Genomic DNA, 18,256 nt, shown 5'->3' on the forward strand with positions numbered 1-18,256 from the left:
ACACTCATAGGACAATAGTATGCTAGCTCTCAAATTCCTTATCTTTTTAAAAACTAATCAAACTTCTCACTTTAAAATGGATAAGTTTATGTTATGTGAATTTTACCTCAATAAAAAAAAATCTTCAATATTTAAACCAATTTTCAATCTATTTTCCCACTTATTCTTTCCTTTTACTTACATCCGTTAATAAAGATTTGATAAAGTGGCATTTTAATGAACTAATCGAAATTAGAGGTTACAAAACTTGTTTAAAATTTTATAATAGCAAATTATTAAACAGATTCAGCTTTTGACATTTTTACTTAAATTTGCTGGTGATTACAGCTGATGAGAAACATTAATAAATCCAATAACATTTTTCTACACGGCTATTTTGAAATGTCAGCAATTGCTAATCAATAGACTTCTTTTCTGACTGGTCAGAATAGCTCACAAAATGGTCACAATGACTAATTTTGAGATCTCTTTACAGGTCATACCCATAAAAAGCTTGATCCAAATAGTTATTAGTTCTGTGTGTTCATGCTTCTTCACCAAAGAAGGAGTCAATTACATTAATGGCAATAGCCCCAACTGTTTTTCAAAAGCAAATGATTAAAATATGATCTTCTTTAGATTAACCCTCTCAAATTAAATTGCATCTTACCTTCACTGACATCTGTCATTCAAATAGATGTCAACTCATAAACCTGACAGAGAACAAATTGTTTATGTAAATTTGTTGTGAGATAGATGTTTATAAGTCACAGCTCTGAGAAGTCACCTTTGAGTATAAGATACTTGCAGAATTTTTTCCTGTTGTTAAACTTCCATGATTCAGAAAAGAATGCAATAAAAATTAAATTCTTTTTACGTTTCAATAAAAATCATCACACTAAAAATACAACATTATTTTAATTTGAAATTATATGCTGATACAAAAATTCCCATTGACAAACGGGCTAAACCATTTTCTTAGAAGTTGGAGTTAAAATGAATCTTTCAAAAAATGTAAATTGTTACAAAGCATCAATGATCTAAAATATAATGATTCTTTCTGTTCATACCATCTTTTGTTTTTACTGATAAATTTATGGAAAAGAGATGAAGAAAGATACAAAAAAGAATGAATATTTTCATATTTAGCCTTTGAAAGGGTTAAGTTTGTTTCAGATTTCAAAAGAGTACATACATATGTAGTTGTTTTTATACAATAGCTGTTGCTGGATATTGTGAATAGTTTTTCAAGGAATAATTAAACGCAAATTAAAAGCTTCTTTGATCTCCATATGACTTGACTGGTGAGGGAATCACAACCCAAAATGTGTGCTGACAGGATCTGCCTTAACCCTCTAAAATGAGGCCCAGCAGGAGCCCTGTCCAGGGAATGACTCATGGGGGCCCCTGCATTGTGCCCAACAGTGGGCTACAGGCTAGTTGGTTGGGAGTGGCAGATGGTTTCATTTGTTGTATATTTTCACTCTTCACCAAAATTTAGGTGGATCCCAGCCATAAGTGAAAGGAAAGAACTATTACTGCACCTGCCACTTTTACTTGGAAAAAAAACAAAACAAAAAAACTTCAGTTCACTGAAATCACATAAAAACTGTGAGATTTGGCCTTGACAACTGAATGTTATAAGAAGACTATAAAACTACTTTGTATGTATATGGCTATATCAGGCTTTCAAATAGCCTTTACGTTTTCTTCTTTATTTCTTTAATTCAAATTAAATTCATAAAGCTTAAAGCATCCCATATTTGAAGAAAATTATTCTCAGAAAAGTACAAATTACATTTATACATGTGCAAGGTCTTGACTTGCTTCATTAATCACATATAATCAAGTGCAAGTATCTAAAAATCAAGAATCAAAATATTAACACCAGAGGGACCTGAGTTCTTACTTTTTATTCCAAGCCAAGTTTTCCTAGCATGATATTTAAAAATAATATAATATATGAATAATATGTGTATGTGTATGTGTGTGTGTGTGTGTGTGTGTGTGTGTGTGTGTGTGTGTTTTTTGCTAGGGACTGAACCCAGTGCTCTACCACTACGGTACATCCCCAACTCTTTTCGTTTTTACTTTCTATTTTGAGACAGTCTCAATGAATTCCTCAGGCTGCCCTTGAACTTGATGATTCTCCTGCTTCTGCTTCTAAAGTATCCATGCCTGGGACATAAATGGTCTTATGGCTACTTTTTTGTACATGGCTTTTTGTCAACTTTAAAAAACATAGTAACTCAAGGAGTAAGTTTTAAACCAAGATTTTCATATTCTTATAAATATACCATTGATAAGTATTTGCCATGAAAATCAGGGCGGATGCAGCAGCAACACTGGATTTTACATACTGTGGAGATATGCATAATATCCAGATACCAGGAGCAGGTACTTCCATCTGCTCTATCAGATGACAATCCAGGCAATAACTCTCCAAGTGACCCCAAAAATCCTTAGGATGACTAATGTTATTGGCTACTAATTTGGAAATTATATATTTCCACTATAACTCAAAGCATTTAAAAAATGGTTTAAAAACCTTTTTATGTGTATGTAGTTTAGGCACAAACCCACAAATGTAAAACCCATTATCTTCAACCTATAGATGTCCATAAATGCAACGTATTCTGATTTCAGTGAAGCATTTGAAGAAATCTCTTGGAAAAATTATTGTAAGCAAGTTGGTTAAAATTGAGGTGGGAATACTGCAAAGGGAACGTTTGGACTGAATTTTAAAATCATACCTAGAGACTCATATCAGGATTGATGACTAGGTGGAGTAGCTCCCTAACTGGGGAGTGGGGGGGGCTGGTCAGCAATTCACTAGCTAACATGGACAACATGAAAAGCTTGTACACTATTTACAGAGGACATAAAGGTGGCAGGAATAACTAATACAGAGGTTAGAAGAGAAAAGACTCCTAGACTCGATGATGAGCTGAAACCAAGATACAAATCAAAAAGGACAAATATCAAGTCCTACTCCTAAATGGGAAGACTTGAAGTAACATACTTCATGTAAAAACTGATAGCTTAGGCAATTGATATGGAATGCCTTCTCTTTTTTTGTTCTAATTTGTTATATGCATTACAATTCATATTACACATATAGAGCACAATTTTTCATGTCTCTGGTTATATATAAAGTATATTCACACCATTCGGGTCTTCATACATGTACTTTGGATAATGATGTCAATCTCATTCCACCATCATTTCTAACCCCATGCCCCTTCCCTTGCCCTCCCACCCTTTTCCCCTCTCTAGAATTTATCTATTCCTCCCATGCTCCCCCTCCCTTCCCCACTATGAAACAGCCTGATGCTGTTTGTTTTAATGAACTATAAGAATAGCCATTATTTATCAGGTGGTTAGTATGTGCCCAATACTGTTAAAACACTTCATGAACTAGATTTCTTTTTAAAGTCATGTTTGTTGAGATATAATTTATATATGGTACAATTTGCTTTCTAATTATATGAATTTTGACAACACAAATATAAAAAATGACAACATATATATGGATATATAGTACTGCAGTCAAGACACAGAAAATGTTACTTTGTTTTCCTTTACTTCTTTTTTTAAACAAATAGATAAATAAATTTTAATATATTTTCATTTAACCCAATGGATTACCAACATAATTTGCAAAGAAAATAATTGTTAGTAATATATTTCATGTTCATTTTGTTTGTCCTAGTAATCCTTTGGGATCTAATGTCTATTTAACACACTGCACATCTCAATAAAGAAAATTAATTTAAATTTAGAATTACAGTATCAAGAAAAAGGAAAGCAACAGTTATGGAACTGGTCAGCTAGTGGTAGCATGGTTGGTTCTGGATGCCAAGTTCTAAGGAATATCACTGACCAAATGAGGTAGGTTTAAATGGAGGACAAAGGGGTCTAGAAAGTATCACATGAAATGTTTGAGAACAAAGAGAAGGCATAGAGGGAGATCTCACTCTCTCTAAAGGCTCCATATCTAGCAGGTGATCAAAATTAACCAAAGAAGTAGAATTAAGCACATCAGGCCTTAGCTAATACATTCCATCAACATTTCACATGCTTTCTCTTTCTGTTTAATGATAAACCTGCTTTAAAATAAAGTGTAGGATGTAAGATCAGTTTCCCAATCCAACAAGATGAGCTGATAGTAGACCCTCATCCATTGATGACACAGTCCTTCTGTCAGCTCTAGCAAGGTCAGTCTCCTCACTCCCTTCACACAGAATTTGTTTTAAGTCAATGAACCAACAAGCTTTAGCACGGAAGCTTTTCCCATATCTTTCCACAAATGCAGGCTGACCTCTTACCTAACTCCCACCCCTCACTAGGTCCCAGTGCTCTGATCTATGTGAAGTCGTCCACATGCCCATGCACATCACATGTGCATGTGTGCAGACATGTGTGACTACCCAGCCTACGTCTAAATTATCAACTTATCAACTTGAGGCTTCTTTTATTATATTCTCCATAGAGTATGCTGAAAGAAGATATAAGCTGCTTATTAACATTGGTGTTGAATAAAATGGAATACTTTTTATACTTCTTTTAAGTGATGCCACATTAAAAATATATTTAAAATAAGAAAACAGATTCCCTGAATCCTGGTTCAGATTCCTTCAATCCTTTTAAATTAGAATTATTTTATTTAATTCAATCATTTTTATTTAGGATATATAGTTGCAAAAATAACAAAAGATGAGAAAGATTTTCACTAATTATCACCCTATCAGTGAGGAGGTCTCCTCTTTCTAGAACATTGTATGAGAAAAAAAATACATTCAGGTTCATGATTATCTACACTTCAAATATCAAATATTACCTTTCATTTGTGATTAAAAATTTCAAATTAACCCACTTGAATCTAATGTATGAAATATGATATGTCAAGAGCTTTGTAATGTTTTGAACAACCAATAAAAAAAAATAAAAGTATTTGTGCTTGACAACTGATTTTCATCCAAGAAATCATGGGGGAAATTCAAAGACGCTAGTACTTTTGATCATCTTTTCATGTATTAAAAGCAACTATAAAGTATTGGGAAGAAGGACTCTTCAAAGCCCAACATCCATTTTAAAACCTGATTTTCCTCTTTAACATTGTTTGCACAGTAAAAGTAATCATTCCCAGGTATGACATAAAGTCTGTGAATTATGAGACATTGTTGTCATTACTTTTGTGAATTACAACTTTTGGTCATATGGGTTTGATATCAATTATAATGGCAATTCATGTAATATACAGATACATAATAGTGTGCTACATCTAATGCAATTTATTCTTATCTGTGAGGTTTTACCATACAGCTTACAAAGACCAAACTTTAAGTTCATCCTGAAGGTTATTCACTCACAGGAAAAGCTTTTTATCCAAGTATAAATTTCTGGGGGTTTTTTTCCCCCTAAATTTAGCAAGAATAAGATATAATATTAAGTGTGGAAATCAAATCTTAATTCTCTAAACTCACCACTGTGTGCGTGTGTTGGTGCATTTATGTGTGTGGTTTTAAACAAACATAAAATAGAAATTCTAATTTAGCTAAGATATATATATATATATATATATATATATATATATATATATAATTATTTTCATATACTGAATATCTATGTATGTTAACCTATTAAGAAACTGGAAATCTTTTCCCCACATTTAAAATACTTCATGTACTATGTAAACTAGATTAAAATTAAAATAGAATTGTTTCAATATCAAAAAGAAAATGATATGACATAATAACTATATCTGTTTCTTTTTTCTCTGTGAGAATTTTTAAATGATCTGGTTTCAAACAAATTACTTAAAAGCATAAGATCTAGAGGCAAGCTATCTAGGTTCAAACCCAGACTTCACCATTTCCTGTCTGTGGACTGGACATTGTCCTTCAATCTTCCCTATTGTAAAATGGCAGTGATGACGAGGGCTTATCACGGGAGTTGTTGTGCAGAGTCTGACACACACTATGTAATCAATTCATACTAGTGAGTCTTTGTGATGGCTATTAAGTCCTTAATTTAAAAGTGAGTTCTTTTACATGAGTTTGCTAAAACTGTCTTAATTATTATTTGTTTTCCAAATCCCTTCCAAAAGTATTGCATGCTAACAACCTATACATATTTAAAAAAATAAAAGAGCTCCTAGTGGAAAATATTACTAAGAAAGACATGGTGCTAAGGCCAACAATTGATTAACGTAATTTGTTAAAGCACTCTGATACTTTATAACATTTAATTTGTTTAAATACACAAATACTTTTTAGTCAAAATACATCAATATTAAGTAAATTCCTTGCTTATAAAAGTCTAAATATTTGTTTAAAGAGAAATTGAATGTTTAAATGGCATTTAATAGCCACCTTTGGTCCTTGCTCTTCTTTCTTTCTTTTGCACTTTTTCTCACGCAGGATTCCCCAGGTCAGGCCTTTAAACAAATAGGTTTGAACACGTGAAATATGGGTGTGTAACTTATAGTTTTCAGTGGACAATAAAAAGCGAAGTTTCCTTAGTGCTACATAACTGATTACAACCACTCACAGGAACACAGTGTAATCCCACATTCTCCTCTTCAGTGTTGTGTGTTTAAATTAGGCTTCATGGAAAAACTGCATCTTATCCTAGAACAAAGCACTTCACCACCTCTTCCTCTACACAAATCACCTTGCTTCTCCTGCAGTGGCCACCCCAAGCCCAGAGGGATCTTTTGTACAACACAGCACATCCCACCTACCACCCGCATGTCAGGATTTCAGCCAGAGAACACATTTATTTCAGGTGTTTTTCCTATATTTTCTCTTTTAAATTCATTCCAGGTATTTTTCCTATTTTTTTTTCTCATTTTGAAAACACAATATTTCCAAGCAAAAAAGATACACATTAAAGTGAAAATCAGCAATGACTAGTTTAGTTGCACTATTTGTTCTTAGATTTATTCCAAATCTCACCTTTATGACATTGAGACACAGATTATCTGGAAATAAGGCTACATTCTGTTACTAATATGTCACAAACACTTTCTGAGCCATTAAATGACCATTAAGGCTGGGCACAATGGCTCATGACAGTAACACCAGGGACTTAGGAGGCTGAGTTCAAGTTCAAGGCCAGCCTCAGCAACTTAGCAAGACCCTATTTCAAAATACGAAATATAAAAAGGGCTGGGAAGTAGCTCAGTGGTAGAGGGGTCCTAGGTTTAATTCCCAGTACCAATAAATAAACACCACTAAGAAGGGGGGTGGTTAAGGAGATATAGGCCATATAAATATAGGAATATTCATTTATGGGTATGTGTGTGTGTAACATAATATATAAGAAGTGCTATTTGAAATACAAGTAACATTATGGATTCACTAATGCAATCATTCAGTTAATAAACATTTATTGAGAAATGTCATGTACCAGGGCATTGATCCAGTGCTAGAAAGACAGAGATAAAAATTACATGCCCACTCCCACAGAGCAAGTGAAATGATAACGGCTAACAATATTGCATTGTATTATTATTGCTACACAATATTCTGCAATAGCAGGAGTGTATACAACAAACTGGGAGATCTTTCATAAGAGAAAGGCTTCATGAAGATGGTGACACTCAAATTGGATTTGAGGGGAACTCCTTAGAATTCCACCCCATGTGTGAAAAAGTTGAGACACACCAACCATCTAGAGGAGCACATGCAGAGTAGGAATCATGAAATAGCAGGGCACTTATACCAGGAAAACTAAGTATTGCTTAGTAGTTGATGATGTGAGAGATGGGTGGCAGTCCTTGAAGGACCCTAGGACTCTCACTCAGGTGTTTGGATTTTCTGCTATAGTCACTGGCATGACTGTAAAACTGCAGTTGATGAGGGTGACGACGTGTGATGAAATGGCTACTAACACTTTCAGAGAAACAGAAGACATGAACTGGACGGGGGCAAGAGAATGGAGGCAGGGAGATGGTTAGAGGGGAATATATAATAATGCAAAGAAGAAAAAAAGAGTCTGGACCTAGGTCTTCTCTGTGGAAACAGAGAAGAGAAAATTCACTGGGAGATAATTAAGAGGAACAGTTTATAAGAACTCATATCAACTACACCGTGGACATTACTGGAAAGATGGGTGATGAATGACACCATTAGTGATGTATTTAATGCAGGTATAGATATGAAAGGCGATGAGTTTTAGGAAGGAACATGAACTCATTTTGAACTTCATATTTAAGTATCTACAGGACATTCAGACAAAAGGAGGATATATGAATCTGGTATTGAGAAGAGAAGCCTAGGTTGCAAATAGAGAATTGAAAATCATTAGCTGTACTTGAAACTAAAGAACAAGGAAAGTAAATCACCCAAAGAAGAAATATGGGAAAAGAAAATGAGTGTCAGTTGTATATAGCAGCATATTTGCTATATTTTTAAATTCATGTCAGAAACTCTCAAATGCCATATTTAGAAGTACTGTATTTATCCTTGTTACTATATAACTAAGGCAAAGCATTAAACATTAAATAAAGAAATATTTTAATTTATATTTTCTTACTCCATATTTAAAATAATACAGAGAAAGAAAAATTATTTAGGATGAATACATGATGATTCTTTTTCTAAAGGAGATAATTTCTTGGTGTAAATTTAGAATAACAAAATTTGGATTTTTGAAAAATAAGGTGGATATCCCGCAAAGTAATAAGTATAATGGTAACAAGTATAAAGGTCACCTGTGACACCATCAACTGTGGCATCTTTTCTATAAAAGTTCCCTCTGTGAGTTTTTTTTTCTTCATCTGCATGTCTAGGAACATGCTAGTGTCTGTTTCAAAGCAATTTTGTAAAAAGTATAAAATGCTTGATACAAAAGAAGTTGGAAATTGATATTACATCCAATTTATCTTATCCTTCCTTTTTCTTCTTTCCATAGATGTCTCATCTCCTAACATTCTGTATATTTACTTCTAATTATTTTTGTGTACCTCCCCCAACTAGAATATAAGCTCCATGAGGAAAAGTATTGATCCTATTTTATTCCATGATGTATCCTAAACAGTGTCTGGTACTATTCAAAATATCTTTACTGAATGACTGTATGGGCACTAAGATGACCACACAATAGGAAGAATAAAACATACACAGTAATACTACCTTCAACCATTGCTACATTTTTCACATTAAATCATTCTACTCACACAGTCTACCTGAGAGCTCAAATAACATGTTTTATGACACTAGGCACCAATCATGTAAGTTCTTTACTAAGGAGTGACATTAATTTATTTGAGAATAAAAAAAAGAGTACACTAAAACAGTCTCTAAGATTTTTAAGGTTCTTCCTATAAAAACAAAACAAAACAACAACAACAAAAAACTTTGATTCTACAAGCCAAAGTAAAACAAAGGCACATTTATAAAAAACTATATTCACCTTTAAATAGGATATCCTCCAAGAAATATAAACTTTAAATCAGTAAAATACATATCTGCTAAGAATTAGATTTAAAATAACACATGTGCAGAAAGCAACTGGGGCACACAGGCAGGCAAGAGTTCTGAAGCACTAAACAGACAGCATAGCAAAATGCATTTTCTGAGCATCTATTAATCAGTAAAAGAGACATATTTTTCACTTAAATCAGTAATAAAATATACATAATTATTATGATTTTACCAAAAAATGCATCAAAAAGTAAAACGCAGCCAACAGATCCATTTAGATCCATATATTATTCCTGCTTTTGTTGTAAACAGTTGAATCTGTCAACTATCTAGTTGCTGATCTTGGAACAAGCTGTATTTTTGACAATGTCAGTGACTCCTGACCCTTTATCACTGTTATATGGTCAGTCTGTGTCCTTCCTAATATTGAACAAGAGGCAGGACACTGAAGTATGACCCTCAGAAGACTACAGTGACTTTCTTAAAGGAATACATGCAGGTTTATGAATGAAATTCTTCTAAAAATATTTTTATCCTGAAATTATGGGAAGGCTATTCTAACATAACATCTGAAGGAACTATACTATTGTTTCATTCTCAATTTGTGTATGTGTGTGTGTGTGTGTGTGTGTGTGTGTGTGTGTGGTGTTGGGGATCAAGCCCAGGGCCTTGTGCATGCAGGCAAGCACTCTACTAACGGAGCTATATCCCCAACCCCTTCATCCTTAATTAAAATGCCATCTTATACAGTGAAGAAAGCTATACAAAGGGAAATTAAATCACATAAAGGTCTACTTTTATAAAATTAGACTATGATTACTTTATAATCTTTTCTATGTATGTCATTTTTTGAGATTTACTCCATTAATATCATTGTGTCCTATTAATATCATAATGTGAATAAGAACACATTATTTACAAATATTGATTACACATTTTATCTATTCAAATTTCAAGTTATAATGCTAAATATAAAAGTAGACATACAAGAGCAAACACAGGAATAGGGTAATATGCTTATAACTCTGAATATACAAATAATCTAGAAATAATCTTATATTTATAATAATATTGTTCACAGAAAATTTTAAAACAGATTTTAAATATACAGAATTTAGCAAAATATGAAGCAATTTCATTAAAAAATAAAGTTAATTTCCCATGCTTAGTGTACAATATAAAAATCTGTAATAGATTTTAATATTTTTTCAATATAAAAATAGTATTAATCCACCAAAATGGCTAAAACATCTGTGATATATAATTTAAAACATGTGGTTGGGGAAAGAATTTGATGAGCCTTAAGATGTAATGCTAAGTAAATCTGAGAGTGTGTTGACCAAGGTACACTGGCATTACTTTGTAGAGCCGATCAATAGATATTAGCTTTAAAAAGAAAGATATAGAAAGAAGCTGCAGCATATTTTTTAAATGACAGGGCTAAGGTTTAAATTGTCTCAATCAAGACTCAATTTTTTTCCTCCCAGTTTTTCCCACTGTTCTTTTCCAGTTAAGACTCTTCATTTCAAATAAATTTAATTAGTTCCAATTGATCATAGGCAACACCAACGCAGCTTTATCTATGCTTCTTCACTTTTACACAGCAAACACCAACAAAGACTGCTCAGCTCAGATGCCAGCATCCTAAGATAGCATTCAGACTTCATTCATTCTCAGCCAAAAGAAACATTCCAGAAAGGACTATTTTACCTTTAGCAAAAACACTAGATTATATTTCACATTTCAATTAGAATTTTGATCTGATCAAAATACTAATTGAAATGTGAAATATAATCAAGTACCAGATTATTGCACAAACAAAATGAATATAACTATACATATTAACCTAAAAAAGTTTCTAAATAAGAATTCATTCAAGATATAGGCAAATATCTGTCATGATATAATTTCTAGTTATTTTACGAAGAGATATTAAGACAATTCCTTCTAAATAACTGGAAAACGAATAGGATTTCTTGGCGGGGCTGGCTAGAATGGTCAGTTTTCCTTTTGTAGCACTCATACTCTGCACTGCCGGCTATCCCAGAATAAGATTATTGTGCTTGAGACAGGTTTTTCCCATCACATCTACCACATTTTTCGTAATGCAATTTATACAGGATTCTAGTCAATAAAAAGAAATATGGTATTCCTCTAAAGCTTCACAAAAATCTACGCCACAGCTTAATCAAGTCACATAATCTAAAGGTAAGCCGAACGACCCACCAACTGCAGCATGCTACCTACTTTCACACAGGTTAAGGAAACCTATTTCAGTCATTTAAATTATTTGGAGAGTAAACATGGATGTTTTTGGTACCCATGGAAGGAAGTGAATAAATCAACTCACAAGAGCCATTCATTGACACATGTTTAACCAAATCTCTTACAGATTAAAATATAATATATGCAGCATTAATTAACTTCAACTAGGCTTGTGTTTTTCAGCTTGTTGATTTTTAAAACAATAAAATAAGAACACAGTAATGTGCTATATATGTCACCTCATAAATTTGGTAGTAATATATAATTTAAAAATTCAGGGTACTGATTAGTAATGCTTACTGGACTGCTCAAAAAATTAAACTTTTATTACAGAATATAGAGTTAACCTACGATTGCAAAAGCAAATTTTTTTATAATGACTTAAAAAACTACTTTTTAAAGTAGGTTATTAACAACATTACAGGAAATTACAGAAATCAAGAAATTACAGAAATCAAGATATAACAACAAAACTTATCTAGAGCAGCAGGAAAAAAGCAATGAAAACAAGAAGTAAAAAAATGTCTTAGTTAAAAAAATCTGCAAATTCAAACGAATTTCATGAAGTAGCTATTAAAACAAATCCCATAATTAGGAAACACTAAATGATTTCACAAATATTGGTGGTTCATGAAATCACTTATAATTAAGTTGTATGATATCTGTCATCAAAGAACCCATACATTAAAAAGAATTAATAAGTAATAACCACCACCACACAATTTAAAAAATGGAAAAAAAAAAGAAGAATGGAAGCTTTTAAAGCTTTTTACTTACTGGACACAAATACATTAATACATGGTGGTGGTTATTTTGTATCAAAAATTAGATGATCGCCAACCTATGCAATACTTACTTGTAAGAGTGGCACAGGCTATAGATTTTAGATAGATTTTAAATTTTAATCTGCACCAAAATAAGCTTAGTATTCCTAATTCCAATAATACTATTTATTCAGACTGTTTTTAATCCTCTGCATTCAAAGAAGCTGAAGTAAATGATTAGAGAAATTCAGTAATTCAAATATATCCATATATCTTACGTGTAAGTTTCCTAAAATTTACTTTGTGATTGGCTGCATGACAGATAATATGGATAAAAATGTTCAATATCCACATAGGGTAAATAAATTTAAAGGGCAGCATTTAATTCTATTCTATAAGTTTCCTTATGAAGCCTATATTTTATGTATTGTTATTACAACTTCAGTATTCCTGAGTGTGCCTTATAATTGCAAAACTTTTCATAACCCAATGGTTGCGTATATTTCTCCACATGTTCCCAGGCATTAGTAATGATCCAGTTTCTCAATTAAAAAGTCTCAGAGAATCAAGTGCACATCTAGCAGATTCACTGTTAAAGCAACAATGAGCAACCTAGACCAAATAAACAATTTCAATTATTTTCACCCTAAGATTAAAAAAAAAAAGTTTCACAAAACTAAATATACCATCAATATGTTTCCATCCTTTTCTTAAGAATATTTAGTCCCAAAATAAATGATCTAGAAAGCATTTTGCAATAGCTCCAAACAAATTATGTTAAAGATGCCCACGCTTACCAGTGGTGATGTCGTCATCCACAAGGTCATGCTCTTCCTCCTGGACTTTGGCTTCTGACCCTGAGGCATCTGGAGCAGTGGTGATAGTCTGCATGGCTTCTGCTGTGACTCCAGCTAAAACAAATAGGAAAAACCAGGTTTCATTTTTTAAAAATGCAAAGAAACTTTTAAAGCTTTTTACTTACTGAACTCAAATATAATACATTTAAAGAGATACAATATATTTACCAAAATGGAAGAGATACAAATCAATAAGCAAAACATTCACATGTGCTCTATTCATTTACATGTATATGTGTACATGGGTGGTACTTTTAACCAAGATCCAGGAGAAATAGAAACCGGATTCTTAAGTAAATTACATGTCCACTTGATTTTTTTCATCAATGTTTTTGCTACAAAAGTATTTAACGGATTTAAACATAATTATGCAACCTAGAAAGTGGACAGTTTAAAGCATTTGCTCCTCTTTGACATTAGTTTGTTCATGAGACAGGGGTTAGGTAGAAAGGATGATGACAAAAAAGGGATTTGTCCCCTCAGTCTAAGAAAAGAGACCTGAAATGCAAGGCCCCCAAAGAGTGTCACATGTCCCTCTATGAAGGAATTACACATGAGGTCAGATAGCATCACACTGACAGAAACTACCTGAAAGGAGGCAAGGAAAAGAGACCAGGGGACAAAACTTCCATTCTATAAAAAATCTGAGAATTTGCCAGTGCACACAAATGTCTTTGTCCTTCATATCCTTCTTTCTATTTTTGATGATATATTTGTGTTTAATTTGCATCTCTCATATTATTTCTAATCTGGCAATGGATAGTAGGATGTACTCACATGATTATCAACAGGTATTACTCAATTATGGAATATTAAAAAATCTCACCACTAAAAGTTACTTCAGGGACTGGGGTTGTGGCTCAGTGGTAGAGTACTTGCCTAGCACATGTGAGGCACTGGGTTCAATCCTCAGCACCACATTAACTAAAAATATATTTTTAAGCTGCTTTAGGAGTTAAACTTTCTAATCCATTTTTCTTGAGAGTTAATTTATTATTGGCCCACACAGGATTCATAAAATATTTTAAAACCAAACAAAGTAAATATTCAAGGGCTTCTTTTCTACTAAGAAAAGAAAAAAAGACATCAAGAAAGGAAATCCTGGTCACGAACCACCATGAATGATTCAGAGCTGGACCTACCACCAAGCAGTGCCAAGCCCTATGATTTAATACGGAGAATAAGACATAATGTCAGCATCACTACTTGGTCAGAGGTACCCCTAAAAAACCAAACCAGCCACATAAAAAGACCACTACTAAAAAATGATCCCTGGTGAATGGAAAATGACAAAACTACTTTAAAGAAGCATTTTTTCATAGTACATTATAGTTGTACATGATTCTGGGGTTTGCTGTGACATAAGCATAAATGCATATAGCGTAATTTGCTTCATTTCACTGCTCAGTACTATCTCCTCCCTCCCGGGGTCCCCTTCCTTTACTCTATTGTTCTTCCATTAATTTATCTTTCCATTAGGGCATCATATAGTAAAAATAAAAGTGAAATTCACCGTGATATATTCACATGTGCACATAGCATCGTTTGGTCGTGTATTCTGCAGTCCTCGCCTGTCCCACCTCCTCTCCCTCCCCAGCCAGCCCCTTCCTCTACTCTACTTCTCTCCCTACAGAAGCATTTTTCATTGGTGGGTTTCTAAGATAAATTTTAACATGAAGGAGATTTACTAGAAAAATAGTAATGATTTATTAATTAAAGATATCTACCAGTAGAGAACAGTCACAAAGAAAAGGTAGAAAGGCGAATACCACATTCCTAAATAGAGGCATTGTTTAAATACAAAGTCAAAGATCCCTTTTTCCATGTAATTAAATCAAAGCATAAATCTTTGAAATACCTTAGTCTCATTCTTTGCTAACACTTAATGATGTTGAAAATTATCAGAGAAACAGGAAAAAAGTATTAAGGAACAGTTTGGATAACAGCAATCACTATTAATAGTACTTTCCTAAAACAGGATATTCAATGAAATAAAGTGGGGGTTTATTTTGTAAGATATTTACAAATTAATTTCCATTTATCTTATTTAGTCAGAGAGGCTAAGTAATCGTTCAACACAACATAGCTACTTGGTGCAGAAACTAGGATTGAGATGCAGGTCTCCTGATGTTAAACCTCAATATCCTTTTACCACCAAGTTCTTTTATGGGGACTGAAATTTTGTGGGCAGGGTAGAAGGTATTCCAGAACATAACAATGTATTCATGAGAAACCATGTAATCATACAATATTTAATTTAAACACTATCTATCCACTGCGTCCCTGTTTTGTGCAAGGCAGGTACCTAACTGAGAGTATTTAGTATTTTGGGATAGAATTTAAAGAGAAATCATATACATCTTAAACTATCTGAGATTGAAAGACGAAAAGCTAAACTGAAATTGTTCTTTGATAGATGCTTAGACAAAGAAGAGCCATAAAGCCCTTAAACAAAGTAAGGGCTATAAAATCTTTTGAAAAAAAAATACCTACAGACTTTCATAAATGTAGTTGTAAATATTTCTAAGCAAATATAAGCAAATATAATTCACACATAAAAAGAGAACTGTAGGAGCTGGGGATGTGGCTCAAGCGGTAGCGCGCTCGCCTGGCATGCGTGTGGCCCCGGTTTGATCCTCAGCACCACATACAAACAAAGATGTTGTGTCTGCTGAAAACTAAAAAATAAATATTAAAATTTTCTCTCTCTCTCTCTCTCTCTTTTTTAAAAAAAGAGAACTGTACATATAGCCAAGTGGAGCTTATTTCAGAAATGCAAATCTGGTCCAATTTTCAAAAATCAGTCAATATAATCCAAGACTAAAGAAAAAATATAACATAATATCAATTATTTGATAACATTTAACATACAAGCATGAAGAAAAAATAACTTTAAAAACACAAAAATATAGGCAAATTTCCTCAGCTTAATAAAAGAGCACATATTTTAAAACACACAGTTAACCTTTATACTTAAAGGTGAAAGTCTGAATACTTTCACCCTATGATAAAGAATGAGGAAAGACTGGGGTTGTGGCTCAGTGGCAGAGTGCTTGTCTCACACGTATGAGGCCCTGGGTTTGATCCTCAGTACCACATAAAAATAAATAAACAAAAAATAAATAAATAAATAAAAGTAATGATATTGCATCCATGTATAACTAAAACAAAGGAAACAGGCAAAGATGTCCATTCTCACTACAACTGAGTACCAAAGTTCCATTCAATGCAACAAAACAATAAAATGAAACAAAACATGCAGCTTGAAAAGACAGTGCAAATTGCCCCTATGTGATGGCTAATTCTAGATGTTAATGTAACTTGATTCAGAGATGCCTAGGTAGCTGGTAAAGGCTTTCAGACTTGAATTGAACTGGGAGACTGGCTTCCCTGTAGAAGTTCTTCTATTGTAGAACTTCTCAGTCTTCACAATTCTATGCGCCAATCCCCTAATAAATACCCTCTCCTCTTTCTCTCTACCTAGTTAGCTAGTTATCTGTCCATTCATCAACTGGTTTTCTCTCCCTGAAAAACCTATTTAAGGATAAAATGATTGTTTATATGGAAAATCACAGATAAATCTTAAAAAAAAAAAACCCAACAAGTGAGTTCGGCTAGGTTTCAGAATATAAGATAGAACATTTATAGCAAAGCCCTGAGGAACTCAGTGAGACCCTGTATCAAAATAAAAATTAAAAAGTGCTTGGGATGTGGCTCAGGGGTTGAGTGCTCCTGGGTTCAATCTCTGGTACCAAAAATAATGATGATAATGATAATAATAATTTAAATCAATTCTATTTCTATATACTAGTATTGAACAAATGGACAAATTTAAAAAATAAGTTTAAAAGACTGAAATACTTACATACAAAGAATTTGCATATTGACCATAAAACTTCAAAGTACAAAACACTGATGAAAGAAAGATCTAAATAAATTAAAGGAAGAAATTCACCACATTCATAGATTAGAATATTAGAATAGCTAACATGTCAACTTTCCAAAAACTAGTAACAGAGACTTAATGGAATTCCTGTTAAAATTCCAGCAAGACCACCCTCCTTTTCTTTCCTTTTCTTTTTTTGAGTTACAGATAAAATTATTCTTAAATTATACAAAAAGACAATGAAACTAGAATAAAACAATTTTGAAAAAGAACAAAATAGAAAAAGTCAGTCTACCTGAATCTAAAGCTTTACTATATAAAGTTATTAAAGGCTTTGACCGAGGGATGAAGACATGAGTTAATGAAACAGTATCAAAAACCCAGAAATAGACACACACAGTATATTCAATGATTTTAGATAGAGGTGCAAAGAAATTAAGGAAGGAAATATTATTTCTTTAATAATAAGGGCTGGAGCAACTGGACTTCCATAGGCAAAAAAAGGAAGAAAGAAACTTGACTTAAGGTTCACAGTTGTTATTAGTCCATTTTCTGCTACTGTAATGAAATATCTAGGTATGAGCACTTTAAAATAAAGAGATATTTATTTAGTTCACAGAGCTGTAGGCTCAAGGGTATGGTGCTGGCATTGGCTGGACTCTGGGAAGGGCCTCCTTGATAGATGGTAAACAGTGTAACAATGGCAGGAGTACACACAAGGAAAAGTCACATGGTGGTACAGGAAACCAGAGCAAGAAAATGGGATTCCATAAGAATTAGGTTAATTCCTTCCAAAGACACCCCAGTAATCTAATAACTTCCCATTAGGTATACCTCTCAAAACTACCATAAAGGAAATCAAATTTCCAATACGTGAGCCTTTGGGGAAAAAATATATCCTAACCTTAGCATGCATCTTATGTAAAAATTAACTAAAAATGAACCGTGAACTTAAATGCAAAATATAAATCTACAAAGGCATTAGGGGAAAAACTAGGAATAAATCTTTGATATCTATGGTTAAATTTATTACCAAATATAATCCATAAAAGGAAAAAAATGGCAAAGTAGACA

General features: G+C 33.0%; 1 protein-coding gene across 3 annotated transcripts in view; it reads right to left on the reverse strand.

The window, feature by feature from the left end:
- Wdr7 (WD repeat domain 7) overlaps positions 1 to 18,256 on the reverse strand; it is a 326,163-nt gene that overhangs the window by 160,924 nt on the left and 146,983 nt on the right. For all 3 annotated transcript variants that reach the window (XM_026393174.2, XM_026393173.2, XM_026393172.2), the window contains one exon: positions 13,237 to 13,350. In XM_026393174.2, the coding sequence (XP_026248959.1) occupies positions 13,237 to 13,350 (114 nt within the window). The remainder of the gene's footprint in view (positions 1 to 13,236; positions 13,351 to 18,256) is intronic.

This window comes from Urocitellus parryii, chromosome 13, assembly GCF_045843805.1.
Source record: "Urocitellus parryii isolate mUroPar1 chromosome 13, mUroPar1.hap1, whole genome shotgun sequence".
Classification (NCBI taxonomy): Eukaryota; Metazoa; Chordata; class Mammalia; order Rodentia; family Sciuridae; genus Urocitellus; species Urocitellus parryii.